General features: G+C 36.4%; 1 protein-coding gene across 3 annotated transcripts in view; it reads right to left on the bottom strand.

The window, feature by feature from the left end:
* The window catches only part of ksr2 (kinase suppressor of ras 2), a 99,964-nt gene that overhangs the window by 23,127 nt on the left and 54,025 nt on the right, over positions 1-22,812 (bottom strand). For all 3 annotated transcript variants that reach the window (XM_017427871.3, XM_017427872.3, XM_017427870.3), the window contains 12 exons: positions 19,457-19,526; positions 18,047-18,130; positions 17,661-17,746; positions 16,405-16,425; positions 16,027-16,136; positions 13,751-13,919; positions 13,042-13,083; positions 10,676-10,745; positions 6,576-6,624; positions 5,020-5,381; positions 580-676; positions 356-489 (listed from right to left, as the gene is read on the bottom strand). In XM_017427871.3, coding sequence (XP_017283360.1) covers positions 356-489; positions 580-676; positions 5,020-5,381; positions 6,576-6,624; positions 10,676-10,745; positions 13,042-13,083; positions 13,751-13,919; positions 16,027-16,136; positions 16,405-16,425; positions 17,661-17,746; positions 18,047-18,130; positions 19,457-19,526 — 1,294 coding nt within the window. The remainder of the gene's footprint in view (positions 1-355; positions 490-579; positions 677-5,019; positions 5,382-6,575; positions 6,625-10,675; positions 10,746-13,041; positions 13,084-13,750; positions 13,920-16,026; positions 16,137-16,404; positions 16,426-17,660; positions 17,747-18,046; positions 18,131-19,456; positions 19,527-22,812) is intronic.

A 22,812-nucleotide genomic window follows, 5' to 3' on the forward strand; every position in this document is an offset into this window, starting at 1 on the left:
TAATTCTAACACTACCTGTTCATTTGACTTTATTGTGTAGCATAAAATCAGGGATCGAAGGGGCCAAGTAATATGAGCAGAAAAAAGTGGATGTGAATCTTAGTAAAAAAAACAGAAAAGATAAGTAAAACTGAAAGACCTTTAACAGTTCATGATTTGATTTATCTACAGTGCTAAAATATACAATTCAGTACTAAAAATGAATAAAAAAACAAGGTGATATGACCATTTCATTCATAAATACAGATTCTACTGAACATTTTGTTGCTACTGTGTGTTACTACATCATCAGGACTCCATCTCAAAGATAAATTCTTGATCACATTTCTGACGTGTTTTGCACATACATACATACCTTCCAGCCTGCAGAACTCCTGATATAGTAAAAAGTCCAAAGTCGGTGATGACGATTTTGCCATTGTCATAAAACACATTCTTGGACTTCATGTCTTTGTGTAAAATCCCCTTAGCATGGAGGTAGCCCATACCCTGAGGACAAATAGGAGGAGGCATGTGACTGTCCTGTAATATGATGTGCCCTGCTGAAGTGTTCAGAGGAATTAAACTGATTTCTTTTACCTTCACCATCTCTTGTGCAATCTGTCGTGTCTTGTTAACATCCAGGACAACCTTGGGATCCCGCACCACAGAGTAAAGTGTCCTACCTTTACACAAGCTGACAGAGAGGGGAAAGATCAGGGGATACAAGACAGGATTACTATGATTTATGATATCTGGCTTATTCAAGGGACAATACATTGAAGAAGAAGCAGAGATGTGCCAAATTACCATTAGGATCACATTGCATCGTTTTTTTTTTTTATCATATTCTCCTGCTGATTTCTACATCACCTGTTTTCAAATTATACACGTTTTTTGACTTCAAAACACCTTTTTCTTAATTTGACTCTAATGTTGGTTTGTTTATTGCCGCCATCAAAAGACAAAGGTGGATGATAATGTTTATGCTCCTTTGTAAACATACAATGAGCTACTGGGGGAAATAAAAAAAAAAAAAAAAAAAAAACATGGTAAGTAATGACTGAATGTACATCTACAACAGGCTAATGTTTGGAGTCAGGCCTATTCAGTATGGATGCCAGAGCCAACTGGTATGTTTTGACATTTACAACACATACCTCAAGTGCTACACACAATGTAAGGTCTTTGCTTAAAACTTTAACATTAACTGTTGGCATCAACCCTGTCTGTCTGTTAGCAAAATATGTTATAAACTACCAAACCAATTTTCAAAAAATCTTAAGAAAATAATCATTGTATGTTCATCTGCAATGATTAACTTTCGTAGTTTATCTAATTTAAGGTTGCTGCCACAGCTAGTTAACATTAAGCAACACAAAAATTGCTATAACTCAATCAATTTGATGGACATTGAGCTAAAATCTGATGAGTTAGTAGCTGACAGTCATTCACAACACATACTCTGAGAGTGACATTTTACAGTTTTGCACAATTGCGGATAACAATATTTTCAGTGGCTGACCAAACTATAACTCCATGATTTTTCAACATACTTAGTCTAAAACTCTGGCATGAAGGGCAGCAGGTAATATGCATTTCTTCACATAATGTAAGGCCTTTAATTCCATGAAGCTTTCTTAATCACTGCACTTCAGTTAGTCAGTGTCATATTTCTGCAGGAGCAGCATCATGGCTGTGTTTTAATAAGGAACTCCATAACCAGCCACTGCATCACACTTAAAACCTTCAACCCCAACAGTCCTCCACAAGTGACCAGCAAAGGACCTGAGGTTAACTGTTCATGCATATTATTTCTTAGCAAGCTGACAGCAGCCAAACTTTTTTCTTCTTCAAATAAACACAAAGGTGCAGCCTACATGTCCTATGGCAGTACCTGCACCACACACGATAATGGAAAACCTAATGAGGCAATCTGAACACACTGAAAGTCACCCCTGTGCTTTGAAACAAAGTAATTACGTCATATGCAAGGATAGAGACCCCGCAATAACATCACAGATGACGTCAAACACATAAAACAAAAAGCTCTGCAGGATCAATCCAGAGTCAGACACGAAGGAAACAATCGAAAAAGAATGAAGCAATCAATGTTAATGTTTGTACCATTGCAAACTTGAATCACTCCTTGTGAGGAAACCAATACAGTTCATCTTGAATTGATTTTACAGTGGAGCTGTGTTGTAATTTGAACCGCAAGACTATGATAAGACTGCACTAAAAAAATTGATATTTGAAGGAAAGAACAGGTGGATAACAAAGCCACCTGTTGCAATGACATTTGCTGTTGTTTTCAGCGAGCACCAAGGAGAATTTCTCAGAATGAGTAGGCTCATCTGTCAGCTCTTTTGCACTCCAAGCAATTTCATCTGGCATCAATGGCAATAATACATTTGTATTTTGTACTTATTATGCAGTGAACATGGTGTTTTTTGCAACAATTTGTTGGCTAAAGGAAAATCAAAGAAAACCAGCAAGATCCTGTTTGCTTTATTTAAAAAAGTACAAAAGAGCAGAAATAAATGGTTAATGATTTCTATTTGCAAGACTTTGTTTTTCTGTTTAGTGTGTGTAGATAACAGCGATGGCGAGTTCAATATTCAACTTTCCTTTTGAACATAATTAGCCGAGCTAATTAATTAAGTGGCAGCATTCTTGTGATGTTCTTGAACAAGAATGCAGCCCTGTCTTTGTGTTCTGCAGAACTGTGAGCACTATTCTGTGACATAATTAAAGGTGCAGAAAAACGTCAGGCAGTTTGTTCAAGTTCACTTTGCAATACGTTTGTGTTATCTGCGTTCAGATTGTCAAGAAAAATGCGCCATTGCTGCGAGGTGTGGGTGGTTCATCTACTCAGCAACAGTGGCAGCCTGTTCTAATCATAACGCCTGCATGTTTCACTGTCAAACACTCCGCAGAGGAGCGGCCCTGCTGATCTGAAAGGAGTGCCAGGGGACAGACCTCACAAATGCCAAGTCACGAAGGAAAGACGGTCACAAACTGCACATTTTAAAATTACGATGCAATCAGGAAGAAACAAGTCATTAACACATGACCATAACACCACTGGAAATCCTAATGTATATACACTCTCTGGCCACTTTATTAGGAACACTTCTTGAATCACTTGTTAACTCAAATACTCGATGCATTTAGGGATTTTCATGCACAACTATCTCTAGATGGTTTCTTAGCTGGAAAACCATGTACTGCCCACTCCAGGTCAGGGGAGAGATTTTGCCAAAGTGGAGAAGTTGAAGCATCCCAAGTCTTGTTCACGAGTGGAAATCTTGTTCACAGAGGAGTGGGAGATCAGGGCACCATCTGCAGTGATGTGAGTGATCAACCGATCAGTTGTGGCAAAGAGGGAGCTAAGCCAGAAGGCAAAGCTCTTGATTTACCAGTTGAACTGTGTTCCAACCCTCACCTATGGTCATGAGCTTTGGGTAGTGACCGAGAACGAGATTGTGAATACAGGCAGCCAAAACGAGCTTGCTCCACAGGGTGGCCTTTTTTTTTTCTCAGTCTTGTTTTCTGCTCCCCTTTCACCTTGTTCTAATTTGTCATCCGTGATGCCTGCCCTGTCTTTGTTATTATCTCGTCTCAGCAAGTGTAGTCCATCATGTCAAATCCTTGTCAGTCCTTTGTCTGTCCGGCCCTTGAGTTATGACAGTTGTAGGTCCAGCTTGGTCAGTTTTGGTTTACTTCATTTTTGAAAAATGCAGTTTTTGAAAAATGCAGTTTTTGAACTCCACAACCTGCCTTCTGCATACTTACTGCAATTGGGTTCCTCTACCACCCTCACCCTCAAACAAGTAATTTTTATAGACACATTTTAATGGACATGAATATTAAAAAAATCCTAAAAAATACATATATATTCTATATTTATCACCTGCTGCTGAAAGTGAAAGGTATGGGGAAATGGTTTTGTCTGTGTGTGTCTGTCTATCTGTTGCCACAAACCACTGGATTGAATTTAATAACACTGGTAAAACTACAACTGATTAACTTTTGTAACCAAATTGATTCAAGATGGCCACTAGAGCCACCTGACCTTCAAACATAGTTATATATCAGTCAAATTTACAGATATTGAGGGAAAATTTGGTGAGGTAGTAGCTGAGACTGATTCCTAATACATATTCTGAGTGGCAACAGATGCACAAGAACTAAGTTTAAAAGTTTTCCATTAACTTTTGGGACTCAACTCTGTTTGTCTGTTAGCAAAATATCAATCACTGAACCATTGGATGGATTTTAATCAAACTCTCCAAAAATTACTGGTTGTACATCTAAAACTCATTAGGTCTGAGCCAACCCAGTTTAGGATGGCTACCATGGCTACCTCAGAAAAACAAAAATGACTATATTTCAATTTTACAGATATTGTGCTAACATTTGGGGTGGTTGGAGCTTAGAGTCATTTACAATTCATATACCTTGTGGTACTTATTGTGCAAAATCTTTGCTTAAAACTTCAGCATAAACTGTTGGGGTCAATCTTGTGTGTCTGATATTAAAGTATCTCATGAACCACTGGTTGGATTTTAACAAAACCTTCCATACATATTCGCTGGATGCACATCTACAACAAACTTTTGGTTTCAGATTTAAGATGGCTGCCACAGCTAATCAACATACCGTAAGTCAACACAAAAATAGATATAACACAGTCATTCACAACCCAAACTCTGAGCATGACATCTCATGATATTGCCTGAGATAATGTATAACATTATTTTCTGTTTGATTAAACGGCAACAACTTAGTCTTTATACTTTTGGCATAAAGGGTAGTGGGCAAGAAAACATTCCTTCAAAGAGTACTAGACCTTCTAGTGTATTTCGTCATTTACGACACATATGCTAAGCGTTAACAATCATTAGAGTTCGTATAAAGGTGTTTTTAAAGTTTGACCAGAATAGTTATAACACTAGAATGAAAGGCTGAGGGGGACATAGGCCTTTTATTTTGCCAGTTTCTGTCCCACACAGTCAGTAATGTCTTTCTCTTTACCTGGTGATGATGGCCAGATGTGGCGGGCTCATGCACACCCCCATAAACAGCACCACATTCTCATGGCGAGTGTTGCGGTAGGCCATGACCTCCCGTTTGAAGGCCTTCAGCTGATCCTCATTGTCACGTTCGATGTCGATCAGACGGATGGCGACCTCTCCGTGCCACCGTCCGTGGAACACTTTGCCAAAGCGCCCTTTGCCAATCATCTCTCCAATCTCCAGCTGCTCGAAGGGGATGTCCCACTCCTGCAGGAAGATGCTGGTCTGGCTGGCTTTGCGTGGGAAGTTGCGAGCCGAGAGGAGCGACAAATTCATCTCCTCGAACTCATCACCAGAGTCCTCGTTGTTGCCGTCTTCATTCTGTGGCAAAGGCAAACTTATTTGTTCAAACCTGCAATATACAGGATTGAAGATTTGCAGTTTTAAACATATAAAACACCCTGTTGTACAAATACGAGGTGGTGTAAAAACACTTGACTAAAAAAGTTTCTTTATTATTGCTCGCTGCCAAAAGCAAAGGGAATAATGTTCATGCTGTGTCTGCGTGTGTGTGCAAAATATATCATGAACCAATGGGTGGATTTTAATTAAACTTTTGGTGAGTAAAAAATCTAAAACTGATTAACTTTTGGAGTCAACCCAATTCAATTGGCACTACAGCTAATCAACCTTAGTCACCACAGAAATGGCTATAATTCAAGTGCTAAAAGGTCACAGGAGAGCTATAACGAAATTGTTCTAAATGTCATTTATGAGTTTTGACCAAAACAGCTACAACTCCTTTATTTTTACAACTTAGGATGATCTTCATTTCAAATTCTGTCATGAAATGTGGTGGGCAATATGCATTCCTTCAAGAAATGCTAGGCCTTAAATTTTATTTGATATCTACCATCTAAATCAGCACTGCAGGAAAGCAAATTAAAAGTATGAGAACTAACATATTTATGTCATCAGTAGGTTTTTTTGTCATTACAAAATGTGTTTTAATTTAAAAAAAAATTGAGTCTTTTGTTAAAACAGTAAGTTTTTCTTATTTTTCCCTCTGGCTGAGCGTGTTTGAAATGCAGACTATTTAGGTTGTTCCCAGAAGGAAATGGAGATGAAAAGAGAAAACAACCGGAGGGAAAACACTGGCTGATTTACTGATTTGATTTTAAACATAATGAACCGAAAGAGTAAAAATGACCTATTGAACGATGCCAGCTGGAATATTATTCAAGGCAATCTGCATAACATTTTCTCACAATCGATCGTTGTTACAGAAACAGAGACGACGAGCCGCGATCTCGCCGCTTTTGACGCATAACTTACCTGGAGGCTTCGCAGAGAACTGAGACAAATTATGCTAAATGAGAGAACAACGCAAATGACTGTGACAAGTGATGGTGGGAGCTTTGTTTTTTCTTCTTTTTTCCCCACATTCATATTCACCAGTAATTTCACACTAACGTCACTGACAAAAACACGCAGAAAGTAAAGCAGCATGATATCAGGAAGCTCACAGTCACATCTGTTCAAACCAACAAAAAGGATCACAAAAAAGGAACTCACGTCAGATGTAGGTTCAACTTCGATTTGAAGTAAAGGGTTTCCCTCACTCCTGAAAGTAAAAAACAAGATTGAAACAAATTCAACATGAGTGAAAATATAAATAAACATCCTTAATAGTGTGTGTTTTTCTGACTGTAGTGATTTTTATTATATTCTGACTGTGATGTTAAGACCTTTGGCAGTTGTTACACCCTCTGGGAGCAGAGGCAGCAAAAGAAAGGTGTGACATGCTGGTAGAAGTTAGTGTAATTGTTTACCTTAAACAAAGACGATGGGAGAGCTTGACTCATACCCTAACATCTTCAGATTTTTGCTTAAGAAGCTTTAAATGTGTAAAAGTTAAAATGTTCTGTAAAGTTCAGTACATGGCATCTTACATAAGTGCATAAGATGCTGTGTGCATGCTGATACACCGTTCACATTTTAGTTTGCCTATTTTTCATTTTTCCTTAGGTTTTTTGCAATCAAACTACATCACACTGTGTGCTATTTTAGCCATTCATATATCAAACCTTTCCACTCATTCAGGAGATGGATGCTATGGCTTCTGGCTTTTGTAACAAAAATACATTAAATGCAATTTCTCTAGTTCAAGATCTATTAATTTCCTTCAAAAACTTAGTTCTTTAAAAATTGCTTCAGCATACTTGCTCTATTTTTGTCTTATTATGCTACTTTAAGATATCCTTTTACTACTTTTAGCTTTTTTATTAACTTAATTTGCTTTTAGCTAGCATTTTGCTTTTGTAGCTCGTGTTCTGCTTCTTTTAGCACTCATTTCCTATACATTTGGACTTTACCTGACAAATATTTTCAAACAACATTCAGTATCACCACAAATTTAGCATTACTCTAATCTAATGAATAAACATTTGGTTTATTAAGATTCAAGGTATATGAATGTTACAAAAGAGAGCCTTTTAGTTTTTTGTATGGAAATGTAATCTGTGCTGTTGTTTTATCCTTCCACCCCCCTGCACTGATTGCTGATTGGCTGCACCTGCAATCGATAAACTCTTAAGAGGTCTGACTCTTGAATCTGTAAATGTGGAAGAAACTTTGAAAGGTTGACATATTTGCTGTTATACGTACAGTGATGCAGTCTGTGCACCAGAACACAATGAAATAAATATGCTGCGAAAAAAAAAAGATTTGATTTGAGCTACGTGGATGAAAACTGAAGCTGCCTTTGAGTGGGAAACCTTTTCAGCAAAGACCAGCCATCACATTGATGCAGAACCCCTTTTGTTAAGTACAAGGTTTATTTATTGAGGCCACTTCGGTGATTCTGAAATGAGCCATCTTCAGAGCTTCAAACTATTTCTGCAATTATGTTTGCTTTATTTCAATCAACATACAGAATGAGTCTCTTCTGTAACTGCAACACGGCGATAGATATAACAGGACTTTAAAGTTGCATCCTTTGTTTATCGCTCAAAACTGAAGGTGAAGCAAAGATAATGGCTTTTGACCATGTCTGTGTGCATGCTTGTTTGTCTGTAGTGTCAGTGTCTCTCATACACCACTGGATTAATGAAACTCTCAGAAAGTAATCATTTAATGAACATTTACAACTAGTTAAATTTTGGTGTTAACCGAATTCAAGATGGCCGCCACAGCTTAACAACCATAGCAAACACAAAAATAGCTATAACTGAGTCCGTTTTACAGATATTGAGTGGATTTTGGTGTGGTAGTAGCTGAGAGTCATAACCAACACATACTCTGAGCAATTTTGTTTATCTAGTTGATTTTGTTTCTAGGTGAATGAGCAATTGCTTTACTTTTATCTGCTAGCAATATTTTCTGTAAATTGGATAGAAAAATGTTTTAACAAACCAGTTGCTACTTTCTTTGTTCCTCAGATCACAGCAAAAAGACTTTCTGAGTCACAGGTTTTTATACTGTAAATCACCTGAAGTGGCCCACAGGCAGCTAAAAGAACAATGACATCAATGCCATCAAACAGATTCATGGTGAAAATGTGAAAAGGATTAAATGGAAGAAACAGCCTCTTTTTTTTAACCTTCATTTTTAATCTCCGTCCTTTTATTACCTTAAAGTGCATTTTCACCCTGAGGCCCTATTATTTTTTGACCCCAGCGTGTACATTGTCACCTACACACACAGTGGGTGGCAGTGACATGACTAAAATGAACTCTCTTCTCTTTTCCAACCAGCCCACTTCGGTTCACACATTTTGCAGTATAACATTAGCGCGTAACCTCTAACAACTTCTCTGTGGTACATTAACACTTGTTCACAAAGCAGCCCTGGACTCTGGGTAAGGACTACAGGTGAGGCAACTTATAAAATAATGTGATTCCTGCGGCGCCAAGGTCTCCTACCTACCACTTCGATCTGTGCTCTAATGAGGGAATCCTGCAGGGCATTGAGGTCTGAAACAGGCCCTCATTAACCCTGGGAGGAGGCCATTAAGGCCAGAGAAATCTGCCACCTGCTACTGCAGGCGCATACAAAGATGTGGGTAAGGAGAGACAATAACATTAATTAAATCAAAATATGTCTTGACTCAAGACATCGATTTATGATGAAGCTGTTTTCTATAGTTTTTTCCCACCACAATCTTATTTAATGATTTCTTTAGTTGCATATTACAACTCAAATAAAACTCAACTCAAAAAAAAAACAAAGGTAGAGTTTGTTTGCTGAGCTCTGAAGAAGCCAGAGTAAACAAAGTGGCATATTTATTGACTGATCCCAGTGCAAAAATTGATATTCTGCAGGTCAGACTTAAAGAGTGAGCTTTGTGAAATGACGGTACGTCCCAAAGTTCTGTATATTGCACATTTTATTTACCGTATTTCAATAATTTACTGTAAGCTAGGCCTTAGAAACAGTGCAAAATTGTGTTTATTCTTAAATTGCAATCAGTCTTTTTATTGCACAAATTTAAAATGTGCATCAAAAAATGTTGAATTATTATACTATAACAATTTTCATTTTCTCCCATGCAGTTGTCTATAGTAAACAGCTTCTGATCCACTTTTCTGGCTAAACATTTTATTCTTTTAGTCAGTGGTAACATTGATTCCTTTGTTGAGTTATTTAAAAAGCTAAATATGACCCAAGGTGAATAGACTGTAAAATGAATGTCAGAGTACACATAAGGTTTAGGTTTTAATCTTTTTTTAGTTATCTCTGCTAAAAAAAGACATGATTTTGTCAAATACCCAAAATTACATGTGCAAAAACATCATTTTGCACTTTGAACCGTGAAGCTTCTCTGCTGCATCATCACAATGGCTGAACTTGGCTTCCACATGCAGGAAATAATCTTCTGCGTCCCATTATGATGAATGTGGTAATAACTGTGTCGGTAAATCTCAAACAACCCAGTTATTCTCAAACACATACAGAGCTTAGTAGGATGTTTCAACACTATTGTTTGCAGACCTATATTCTGTTCTGAAGTATTTCTTTTTAGTTTTATCTCAAAGCTGGCAGCTGTTTCGGTATTATGGCATGAAAATGTCAAACACAGCTCATTTTTAAATGAATATTTCAGCATCCATGTATTAAACTGTACATCAAATAAAAAAAGAAAAAAAAAACGTAACAGCATTTGATTATCTTTGGTCTGGAGATTCTGATGATATTTACAAAATAAAATAAACTGCTAACGAATCATCTGTACAGCCTATGAAACATCCCAGCTGATCATCAGCCTATAGGTGAAGGCTTTCTGGTCTTATTTCCTGAGATAAACAGAGATGGTAATCTACTTAACATCTGGGTCGAAAGACATCTCATCATTTATCCTCCTTTTCCGGTTGTTTCCCTGGACCAATGGCTTCCTCAAAGCGTTGCTGAAAATCCGCTTGGCATCCCAAGTGTAGCGTGAACTAAAGGCCATGCTAACATTAGTCTCTGAGTAGGCATCATGTCATCACTCGCACTGAAATTGTCACCCAAATATCTTTGCTCCAATAAGTTTGACTTGGCCTCTGACCAGCAGCCACAAAGATGAAGAGAGGAGCACGAGGTGGCGACACGGGAGTCAGGCAGGAGGGTATAGATGGAGGGAGGAGATGGATGAATAACAATTGTACATTACCTCCGTGAAATATTCTACTTACCCTGGTTCGGAAAGGACCGGGTGCAGAATGACCTGCGGTGCTCTGCTGGGAGGTGCCTCTGGAGTAACATCTGGAAACATTTGTGTTATAAAACATCAGAACAAAACCAAGTAGTCAGGAAAAGACATGTATTCTTAGCTTTTTGGAAAAAAAAAGTAAAAATGTTCAAAAAACTTTGTTTTAAAAAGTATCTGTAAAAAATACTTTTTTCATCTTAAGAGTAGCTGCAGAAATGTTTGTGTTTCCCATAGTTCTAGACCTGAACACCTTCAGTAACTTCACAGTTCCTCGTGGTAAGAAATGCTCAAATGTGCCCCTGTTTCCAAAGAAGGCTTACGAGAGATGGATTTGGCTCCCCGGTTCTCATCTCCCTCTTCAGCCGTATAATCTCCCCTGCATAAGTGAAGTTGCTGCTGGAGGAAATGTGTGGCAGCTGATGATGGCGAGAGTCCGTACAGGATTATTGGCATAAGTACCAAGGACACCGACAACAGCAGGTGCAGGAAAAAGGTTTCCTTCATGAAGGACTGCACCCATTCTGTTTATAGACTGACCGTTACCCTTCTAAACAGAAGTTGTGCACCATCAGGGCCTTCTCACCAGACTGAGCTGATTTTTCTCTCTCTGATGCTGTAAAACTTACACACTCTTGTTAACTGCATATGCAAACAACTTATAACTATACTATTTTAATTGCCATTTCATTTCTTAATATATCTTATTAATAATGTTTTAAAACAACAATAAAAAATTTTGTTCTGAAATTATTAAATATTTAAGCCCAGTTTTATTTCTGCTACCCCTTACCTATTCTGGGTTGAAACCCTCTTCTACAAAATGAGACATTTATTATGTTTTTCTTTGTTTTCTTTGTTTTGTGATAAAATATTTTACTTTGACAGGTGCACTCAGTTTGGAGCTTGAGTGTTGTAATCTCTGTTGCTTGGTAGTGTTTATTTATTTTTTGTCTGTTTGTTTTTGGGTTTTTTAACTGCTGTTAAACAAAAAAATATATAAGAATACAAATATGCCATTAAAAAGATACTGCTAGCAGATCAATTTGTAATAAATGTAATAAAATGCAAAAAGGTTTTTCTGCTGTCACCCATGTGCCAAGTATTATATGTGGCACTAATTTCTTCTCTTTCTGAATAATTAATCTATTTAGTTTAATCTGTCACACTCATGAAGCTCAGTGTAAAGTGTGACCTGAAAAATCTTTGCATAACCATCTAGTGCTACCAATTTTCCCTCCTTTTTACATCAACAAAAACAAAATCAGGACAACTGTCATGAATGGGCACAATGTAAACATAGAGCCAAGGCTTGAAATGTATATCACCCTTAGTTCTTTACCTTTTCAATTTGCTTTACTCTTAACTTCATAACTTCATTAATATGCTGCATGTTAAATTTAAACAATACAAAAATGGCTGGATGAAATCTATTTGCTGCACTTTAAAAGCACGAGTAATCACCAGGTAAGATGAAGTAAGGTCAGCGTTTGTATTGTGTCTGCCTCTGAAAGACATGTCATGAATGCTGCTGGTGTTGACACGCTGTGACGATTTGTGACACAAAGGCACAAACCACTGAAGGTCCCTTTGTGGCGTGTTGCATTAGAAACTGGCACTGACACCTCACAGCCACAGGGACCTGTTTTTTTCTTTTCTATGTGGAGCCAGTGTGAATGTTTTTATGGACTCGCTCCATAAACCTGTAAGCTGGATGGACTGAAAGCACTCAGTGTCCAACCTAAATGGATGTATCACAGTTGACTGAACTGCAAATTTTGTTGTGGATTTTTACATTCTGGCAAAAATGAATACAGTGATACATAAATCAAAGTCCAATTGATTTATCACACCTTTAGAGTTTGTATATGAACACATTTTATATTATGGTGTCACTGCCCAAAAAAAAGCGGATTTTCCAAGCCTTTTACTAAAAAACAGAGTTTCTTTAGATTAATTAGTCTAAGAAGAAGACAGACGGGAGAAAATGTGTCCACAGAAATCAGAACTTACTGCTGTCAGCTGCACAGTAGATTTATACGTTTCCAAACCCCTGCCTCTCCGGATCACTGTTACTCTACACCTCATGCTTTTCCTCACACCACTCCACATTGTCCTGGCTGTAATAAGCTGCCAAATAAGCATCTACTGAGTGCTACCAGTGTTGATAAAAGCGCAGAGCCTCGGCATTGACAAGTCATTAGGAACCCCAAATGAGACAAGCGTGAGTGGGTGTAGGGACTAAGAGTCCTCTAGCAGCAAAGGTGAGAAATAAAGACCGCGAGTGACATGAAAACCTGGCTGGTCGCAGTACACTAAAGTATGAGGAATTATTAATGATGAGTTACTTACCAGGGAAGATGAACTGTTGTTTGTATTTAAAGTAACTGGAGGCTGTAAAAGTAGGGAGAAAAAAAATAAAAACTGTAGTTTTATCTAAAGTTATGTGAACTTGCTGGACTTTCTGTTTGTGAGTGAGTGTTAATGGAGGTTATAAAAGATCTACTTTGCTTACAAATTCAAAGTTCACACAAAATGCAATAATTGAAACTCATACCGGGATTAATAATAAGATTTCAGTGGATGCTGATATTTTCAATATGAACTTATTCACTCAGAAATACCATCAATTAGCATTGCAATTGATCCGACATTCAGTCTGCTTATTTGTAAATTGTTAGAGTCCCACAAAAATTAAGAAAGTAAGCATATTGAACATTGTATCACATTCATTGTCTAACTTATATAAACATATAAATAATTTCTAAGTCTTGCTACCACAGATGCTGTAAAGTTTTGAAGGACAAAGTTAGGGAGTATTTTTTTTTGTATTATATTTAGAACTTTGTTACAATCCTTTTTGTTCCGTGTCTGTTAAAGAAAATGAAGCGGTTGTTATTAGTTAGTCATCACTTCCATCAGAATAATGGCAATTAGTAAAAAAAAAAAAAGATCAATGTAACTCTCATCAAACGATGACATTTACTGAATGTGCTGCTAATATTATAGCGAGGTCTAAAATTTTCAGACAAAGAAATCGTTGAGAAATGGTTCTTCATACCTGTCAAGTTGAACTGTTTTTGTTGTCGCGCTGACTGCGGGGAGGGATGCAGCGGTGATGGGGGAGTGGCGCTGCTGGGCAAGGGAGGAGCTGGGGAGGACGGGGTGGAGGACGTGGTGGACGATGGGTTACTGCTGGAGTCTGGTTGGTATGGAACTGGGATGTGATCCTGAGATTGGACAAATATAACAAGAGTCCAGAGGTGGTTAAACCAAATTAGGCAGTTCTGGTTTCAGTGGCAGTTTTATATAGAAAAACAAACCCTACAGCATTCATCTCATTCAGTAAGAAGATATTTTGTTACTCGTAGTGACTTAAGTACAAGTCAGAAACACATTTGGGGTGTTTCATTTAGAAAGAGGGAAAAAAGCAACAAAGAAGGACTTTACTAGATACTAAGTTCAGAATCCTCTCTTTTAGGTCAAATAAACTCCTTTTAAATAGATAAATTTTAATTTTGTGCTTACTTTTTGGCTTGTAAGCCTTCCTTGGAGACTCAATCATATTTTTACAGGCTTTTTCCACTTTTTTTTTTCTCAGAGTACGATTTCCACAGATATTTAAAGATGGCTTACGGATTCAAACACAATAAAAGAGTATCACTATTTTTGGCCCACAACAATGACTGAGGTACAGTCGACGCCAGTTTCTTGACGATTTCATGATATCAAACTAATTAAAAAAGGCTTAAAATTGTATCTGTCCAAATAAAGATGTTTAGAAAATAAATAAATGTGCTTTAATTGTTTTAAAAGAAAGAGCTTTGGAGTGTTTTGACATTCAAGTCAACGCCTATCCCTTCTAAAGGGCAACTCAAACAGATCAATGCTGAATCCAGGAAGATACACAAACAACATTTTTGCTCTTTAAGCTGCATTAACAATGCTTTTGGTCTAATTCCAACACAAAGTTCCTAGTTGTGTTTTAACTTCCCAGGCAGAACCTAGTTTTAATTATTTTACTACAATAAGAAAAGCAAGGTGCTGACTTAAAGCTCTCCTGACAGAAGTAATCCATCACAACGAGCTAGATGCTGACTTTTTGCAACATTATTGTTGTGTTGCCTGCACTTGTGAGCAATGAGCATCCTCAGAACATAATAACTCTCTGTTTAAACTAATCTGAACTCAATACTCTTTTGTTAACCATTTATTTTATTTGAATAAAAATGTAAACCATTGATTTTTAATCAACAGGCAGCCTTGAGTGAAAATAATGATGATGATCTTTATCTTGATCCAGGTCACACTGGATCATTTCTTTGGCTGAAGACATAAAAACTCCCCTTTTAATGTATCACAGGCCCAGTTTTAATCCAGTTCCAACTCAAAACAATCTGAGAAAGTTTCATGTTTTATTTGAATAATATCAATAACAGTATATAATCAGCTTTTTCATGAACTATTTCATGATTTTACAAACTTTATTAGTTACATTAATTAGCAACGATTAATTATTTAATCTAGAAAAAAAAATATGGAGGAAAAAAGACCTTTAATCTAATGAGGACCCTGCTGTACAAGACTAACCTTTTGACTTTTCCTGTAAAGTGCCTTGAAATGACCTTTTGTGTGTGAATTTGCAATTCAAACAGGAACTGATTAAGAATTATTTGTTATTTAAATATTATTTTTCTGGAACGTATGTAGCTATCTGTTTGCTTAATGATACTGCATTTATATCTAACTTTATCTACTTATTGTGTCAACACAAAACAGAGATTTTAACTGGTATTGGCTCAACTGCAACTTATTGTAAGAACATTTTTTTAATTTCTAAAGACTAAAAAAATTTCATATAAAACAGGATTCGCCTCCCAATTGCTCCTAATCCTAGAGGCTCATATATTGTTACTATTCAAATATGCAACTATTTTACCATCTTTAAATGTATTCAAACATGATTATATTTTCATTTAGCAGTGTTTTCAAACAACAAACTGTACACTTGCTATGTAGTATTAGATGTTTCAAATCTACACTCTTTCTGAACATTTTTGTTTCACAATGGAAATGATACAGTGATAAACGTATCTCCCAAGAAACGAAGCATCAACTGCGAGGTGTGCTGTCTGTAAAATATTCAGTGTATGAAAACAAATCCATCCATGTAAATATCAATATTACTAAATATATTTTCGTACTGTTTTTTTTTTTCTCCCCTGAGCAAAAAACAATGTCTCACAGTCAGCCTCCTTAAAATGAAAAAAAAAAGTGATATGTGGGACAGGTTACACACACACACACTATAATTCATGGTGTATCTGTCATGCTTACCTTGTTGATTTTGTTGGTTTTGGGGAGTGTCTGACTGATGTGCAGGTCTGTGTACCTGAGCGGGTTGTTGATGTCACATGGCACTGATTCAGTCCGTACCAGACGAGCTACTACAGAAAAACAGAAAAAAAAATAAAGAAGCTATGAAGCATTTATAAAGTACTGGGCAATACTGGGAAAATATTTGCCTAAAAGCTTAAGGACAAATTGGTGGGCACTGGTTCTAATGTAAAAACTGTCCATATGACCCTTTCTAGAACTCTATTTGTGCGTTATCAAATACGAAGATTATAAAAATAAGTTTCCTTAAGCCGACTATTAAAACTCCACCATGATTGCCAACTAATGAGGGGAAACAGTCTAATTAGTGCTTTTTACCTTGAGTCGTTCCTTGGTGATCTTATTTTGAGAGAAAGGGAGAAGGAAGAAAGAGAGAAGACAAAAAAAACTTTATTCTCATAGCAAATAATGATTTATAATTTTTTATGTAAAATTAATGCATTGCAGAATCATATTTGTGAGGCATAAATTGATTAAATAATCAGCAGGTAACCTTCTATCTGTCTAAACCAGCATTTTTTTTAATTTTCATGAATAGAAACTAAAATAGAAACTATCCTTTACAGAAGCTCAGAATCTGGGACGAGATACTGTGTAATAAATAAAATGGCAGCTTAGACATGAGCACGGATTGCAGGCATCTGCGCTCTATTACTGCGGAGCTGTGCTGTTATAATACAAGCAGCAGGTGGTCTGCTGTTGTCTTGCTGAAATGGGTCTTCACTGTGAAAGAAATAGCAGCATATGTTGCTCCAAATCCTCTGTACAGTACTTTTTCACTATTAACAATTCCCTCTCAAACATAAAAAATGCTTTGTGCACTAAAGAACCCCTAGATGGTCACAAATCCTGGCTTTTAAAATGTTTTCTGGTAAAGAAAAAGTCAGACTTGATTAACTTGTCAGCCCAGAATATGTGACATCAGCGATTCTCTAGTTTTAATCTGCTGATGTGTTTTCAAAAACAAACCAATTTTAAACTGTGAACTTGTCTAAACTGGTGAGGCCAATAGTTAATTTGGGAACATTTTATAAATTTCCTGTAGTAAACAAATTGCCTGAAAAGGCTGAGTAGTTAGTTTCCCATTGAGGGACATTATTCTAATATTGTTTAACAACTTTTAGACACAAATTTCTGCAGAGTGGTGAAACTCTGCCCATCTTTACTTTTGAAAGATTCACCCTCTTTAAGTTGTTTTTATCCCTGTCCTTTTACTGACTTAATGCCAATTAACCTAATTTGTTGCAAAATGCTATTTCATTTGTTTCTCATTCATACCGTTTACTTTTACAGCCTTTTGTTGCACTTGTCTGAACGTTTTAGAGATGTATTACTGCCATTTGAAAATACCAAATTTAAAAAATGTCATGAAATTTTCAACATTTGATATGTGTACTATGTTCCAAGGTGAATAAAATGTGCATTTATGAGAACTTCAAATCTTGCATTCTGTTATTTACATTTTACATAACATCCGAACTTCTCCTGAATCGGGGTTGTAAATCAGGCATCAACAAATGAAAACCTTTTTTTTTTTACTTTTTATGCCCTTGATGAAAAATGTCACCAAGTACCTTTGAGTGATTCTCGTCCACCTCGCTGTATGATCAGTAAATGGCAAGGTGGGGCTTCTTTGGTGCATTTGTTGTGGCACTTCAGCCTAAGTACATACAGAGTACAGAAATGCAGAAATTTAAAAATGTTTTTTTCGTTGTTTTTATTTATTTACACAAACCTCAAACCTATGTTGTAGGACAAGAAGTAAAATCAAGAAATGCAAATCATTAAATTATTCAGAACAGATAAAGTTAGACATTTAAAACAAATATAAAGAGATGCATACAGATGTATAAGGAAGATAGCAAACTTTGTTAACAAAACTATAAGTACATGAGTGAATATGTGGGATCAGATCACTACAGCTGCAATAAATGGTAAGACAGAACACCTTGATACGTACTTGCAGTTTTTACATTTTAGTCCAAACAACATTCCCTTTCCACATACTATGCATGTCTGGGACATCCAATACTTGGTGGAAAACCTGCAGGCAAAAGAATTAGATTTGAAAAAAAAGGCTAACAGTTTGATTTTGTTGCACATCTTTTTATAGCCAGAGTTGTGAATCACCACTGAGGAGAACAGTCGTTTTTGGCGTTCCTCTAAATGGTCTCATTTTGATAGATAGCTTCGGCAGCACATGTAGCGCTCCCTGTGTAAACTATTTGCAAGTATAATAGACACCCGAAGAAGCTGATATTCTGAAGGTGTTTACCTTCCTAATCTTCCTCACCTGCTGATTTAATTTGGGCACGTTTCATTTTCCATCACTCTGTAACCCCGTGTGAACACACGTCTTGCTCCATCAATCTGTAGCTCAGGAGTGAGGCCATATAGGTTTACATCAATACAACAATCATTCTGAGTGACTGCATGTGCCATGGTTAAAGGGACCAACACAGTCTCCTCCCATGCAAACAAATCTGCACTGTGCTCTGCATCAACAACCATTCCCCTGCACAGACTGACGGAGTGGTTCAAACACATTTGGGATTATTGGCGGTATTTACTGTTGGGACTCTGGATGCCAGCAGTGTGTCTGGCCAGTTAATGGCAGGTGACTAATGTAGTTTGACAGAACCAACATCTCTCTATTAGCCCCCCTCTTGCTTCAAATAGGAGTCACCACTCACTCCAACTAACTGAATTTGACAGGACTGTCTATTGTGAATGACGTTGTGGGTGTATTTGTCACCTGTCGTCAAAGCCAAAGGTGGAGCCATAATGTTTTTCCCCGTGTCTGTGTGTATGTTTTCAATTGTCTGTACCTTTAGAAAAATAGTTTTTAAAGAGACTTTCAGGAAGTAATCGATGGATGTAAATCTACAACTAATTAACTTTTAAACTCTAGTCAATTCAAGATGTCTGCCATAGCTAACTGACCTGAAAAAAAAAAACAAAATTGCTATAAGTAAGTCAATTTCCCAGATACTGAGCTGAAATGTAGAAGTTGAGCATTGTCTCCTAAATATACTACAGAAGAGACACTTTGAGCAACATCTTCTTTTTTTTTTTTTTTGAGGGGGGCACTTTATATAAATCTATTTTTGTTTTTGCAATCCAACATTTGTAACAAAAACTCATCAAACTTCTGGTTAAGGAAATTGCACTTCTAAAGATTTTTTTTATTTTATTTTTATAACAAATATGGTTCAGGTATCCTTTTTGATTTCTCAGACTTAAAGTCAAGGGCAGACAGACATAAATTATATAAAATCTAAGTCAGTTTTAATGGATGGGATATTCTGTCAGGTGTATTATAGTGTGCACGAAGGCAAACTCACAGTACAGTATGTTCCTTCAGACCTACCTGTGTTTTATTGAGTTTCCCAGATCTCTTCGGGGAATCTGCGGGGACCAGCGAGGCACTGAAAGAGTGTCTGGAGACAAAAAGACAGAAAAGAGAGGTAATGTCTTCCTTTTTTTTTTCTTTTAAAGGGTAGCACTGACAGAACATGTATCAGAATTGATTAAATGTCTTGCATGTAGTGTTCATTTTTCACGTATGCCATTTCAGGATATAGAGTGTTTTTGTAGCAACCTTTTATTCTCAGACTTAATCAGCAGTTTTGGTGATCTTCTGTCACGTTGTTACTATAAATTCAATGTTTTAGTGAATTCTTAATTGTTCAAGATTAGGTGGGTTTGCATTTGACTAGCTAGTTGGTCAGACAAATAGATATGAAGGAACCAACATTATTCTAATGCTGCATTATATTATGCTTTATATTTTTTATATTATGTTTCATATTATATGAAATATTTGTGTGATTGTGGCTGAGCATTATCCCTAAAACAAACTTTTAGCACTACACATTACACAATACTTTTATCTAATACCCTGCTGTCTGTTAGCAAAACATCTCATGAACCATTTAATAGTTTGTGGTGAAACTCTCAAAAAGAAATCATTAGCTATACTGTCAAATTTAGCAGATATTGAGCTAAATTTGCTCTGTTAGTAGATTAGAATCATCATCAACCCATTCACTGAGTGCTAACAAATCTTGCAAGAGCTTACAATGTTGCATGATATTATGCTTAACATGAATTTCAATGTTTTACCAAAACAGATATATATCCATCACTTCTCAGAATAAGATGATCGTAGTTTAAAACCCGGGCATGAAAGGCAGCCGGCATTCCTTCAAGAAATAGTAGGCTTTTAATCCTTTTATCCATTTCAAAACTACTGAGTTTTTTCTGTACTCAACTAACTTCCTAAGTGATTCAATTTGAACCATTTGACATTTAGTGATACTTTACTGTTGTATGTAAGTAATGAGCACCTACGGATATTGAATTAAATAGTAGAATGAAAGAGTAAAATGATATTAAACAAGGTTTGAAAATATTTTATTCAGTTCAAAAGATTATATGATGCAAACAAACAATAAAAACATGCTCTCCGCATGGTGTACTCTTATAAGCATTAAGGACCAAAACAAAGCAAAATCCTTTATGTAACAAAATCAGTGTTTTCTGTGGGACTATCTGCAGGCATTATTTGATGATTAGGCTACATTTATTTATTCTTTATACATTCTATGGTGAGCAACCCTGACTCAGAAAGAATTTCCCCACAAAACCTTTTTGCTTGGTCCATTAGTGGCTGAAGGGACTGAGCAGCCTGATGCATTTATACGTAACCTCTTAATGACAGGTGAGAATGGCGGCCTACAGAGCATGGCCTGGGAAGGTGGCTGATTGTGGCGCTTAGATTTTCAGGTGATAACACACTGTACTAATGTGCTGGCTGCTAGTGATTCACTAACAAAACAGCTGTGTTGAAAACTGCTGACAAAGTCAGAGGTCACACTGGAGAACGCATCGTACAAAATCATTTTAACAGACATGACTGCATATTGCAGCTCAATTTAGTTATATTCAGTTTTATTTTAACACCTCATACACAAAAGAAAACAGAAATAAAATCATCAAATGTGCAACCAGCATTTTTATACATTACCGCCTACATGACTGAAGGCAAACCGGTGATTATTTTTGCTCATGTTTGCATATCTGTCTATTACCAAAACATCTAATGAACCACTGGGTGAATTTTACTGAAACTCTGAGATTAATCATTGACTGTACATCTAGAGATGATTAACTTTTGGAGTTAACACGATTCAAGATGAATGTCACATCCAACTGACCTTAGAAAACAAAAAATGTCTTCAACTCAGCCAGTTCTGAAGATACTGAGCTCAACATTGTCCCCAAGATCTACTTTGAGGGCAATACAATGCACAACATCTTTGCTTAAAACTTTGGCATAACCTGTTGGAGTTAACTTTGTGTGTTAGCAAAACATCCCAAAAACCACAGGGAAAAAAATAAACGAAACTTTCGGTAAGTCATCACTGAATGAACATCGACAAATGGGCCGCTTGAAAGATTAAATGAAAATGTACTCAGCACAAGTGACTTTTATTATGAGTCTCACATTTAAAACTTGCATTTATACATCCCACAATCTAAGTTGACTCACAGCTGTTTCTTGAAGTTCTTGCAATATTAAACTCATAATATACCCTTAAGCAGAGACGTGAAGAAGGCTATAAATAATTACATCTCTTCCTCATAACTCGTCTGCAGCAAAAAAAAAAAAAATTATATTAACAGTATTTCAAAAATGATAAAAAGAATATAGGAATCAGTGAAACACACTTGTCCAGCTTCTTACTGAGCCATAAATTAAATCATGTGTAAACAGACTTTACACCAGTTAGATGTGCATATCTCATATCTGATCAGACCACATGTTTTAATAAAAAACAGTACAGTGGTTTGAGACATATCTTGTCTCAACTCATCATTATAATTTCCATCATTTCAGTGGGGGTGTGTGTTTCAAATGGTTGCTTCAGGCATTTTCAAAAACCCTGAATACTCCTATCTGTTCTTAAAACGAATGACATACCTTTTGTTTCTGAATGAAAATGATTCTTCTTGCCTTCAAATTATTTGGTTATAACTACAGTTTTGCCTCATTTCATATGTGTGGACACTCTCAGCTCTTTCCTGAACTGCATCATCAAATAGCAAAAAAAAAAAAGTGTTGTTAATTCCGGATAAACTTCAGGTTCAACATTCATCCTGTAAATTGATGAGATTGGTTTCATGGGTTTGTTAAAAATAAAAGTCTGGTTGTTTGAGTCCACATTTTTCAGACTAATTGATTCTTTTTGGCTCAAGGTGTAAGTCCTTAGCCACAGTACTGACTGCCTAATTTCCCCAGGATATATTTCTAGTATAAAAAAAAACACCTGAATAAGTTAACAAGGTTAAAAATTGATATTCATCTCAGTAAGAAAAAATATGCAACTTTGAACTGACTGAATAAAACCAATGAGAGAAGAAAAATAATCAGAAAAAACTACTTTAAAGTGAGTAAAACATGTAATAATTTTCCATAGACTTTTATGTAAATTTATTCATGAATATTAGTTTAGGTCTAGCTAGAAATAAATGCCTGGAGCTCAGAAGCAGGGAGGAATATGAGGTTGATGTGTATCTATCTTGGTAGAGAAACTAACAGCTAATCAGGGAAGTGCAATGAATGGTAAACAAAACGCTTTTCTTGGAGGTGGTTTTCTCAGTGCATCAAACATCAAAAGTCATGAAAATAGGACTGTGTTCAATAAGCTGGCTTTAAATATG

Source organism: Kryptolebias marmoratus, linkage group LG1 (assembly GCF_001649575.2).
Source record: "Kryptolebias marmoratus isolate JLee-2015 linkage group LG1, ASM164957v2, whole genome shotgun sequence".
NCBI lineage: Eukaryota > Metazoa > Chordata > Actinopteri > Cyprinodontiformes > Rivulidae > Kryptolebias > Kryptolebias marmoratus.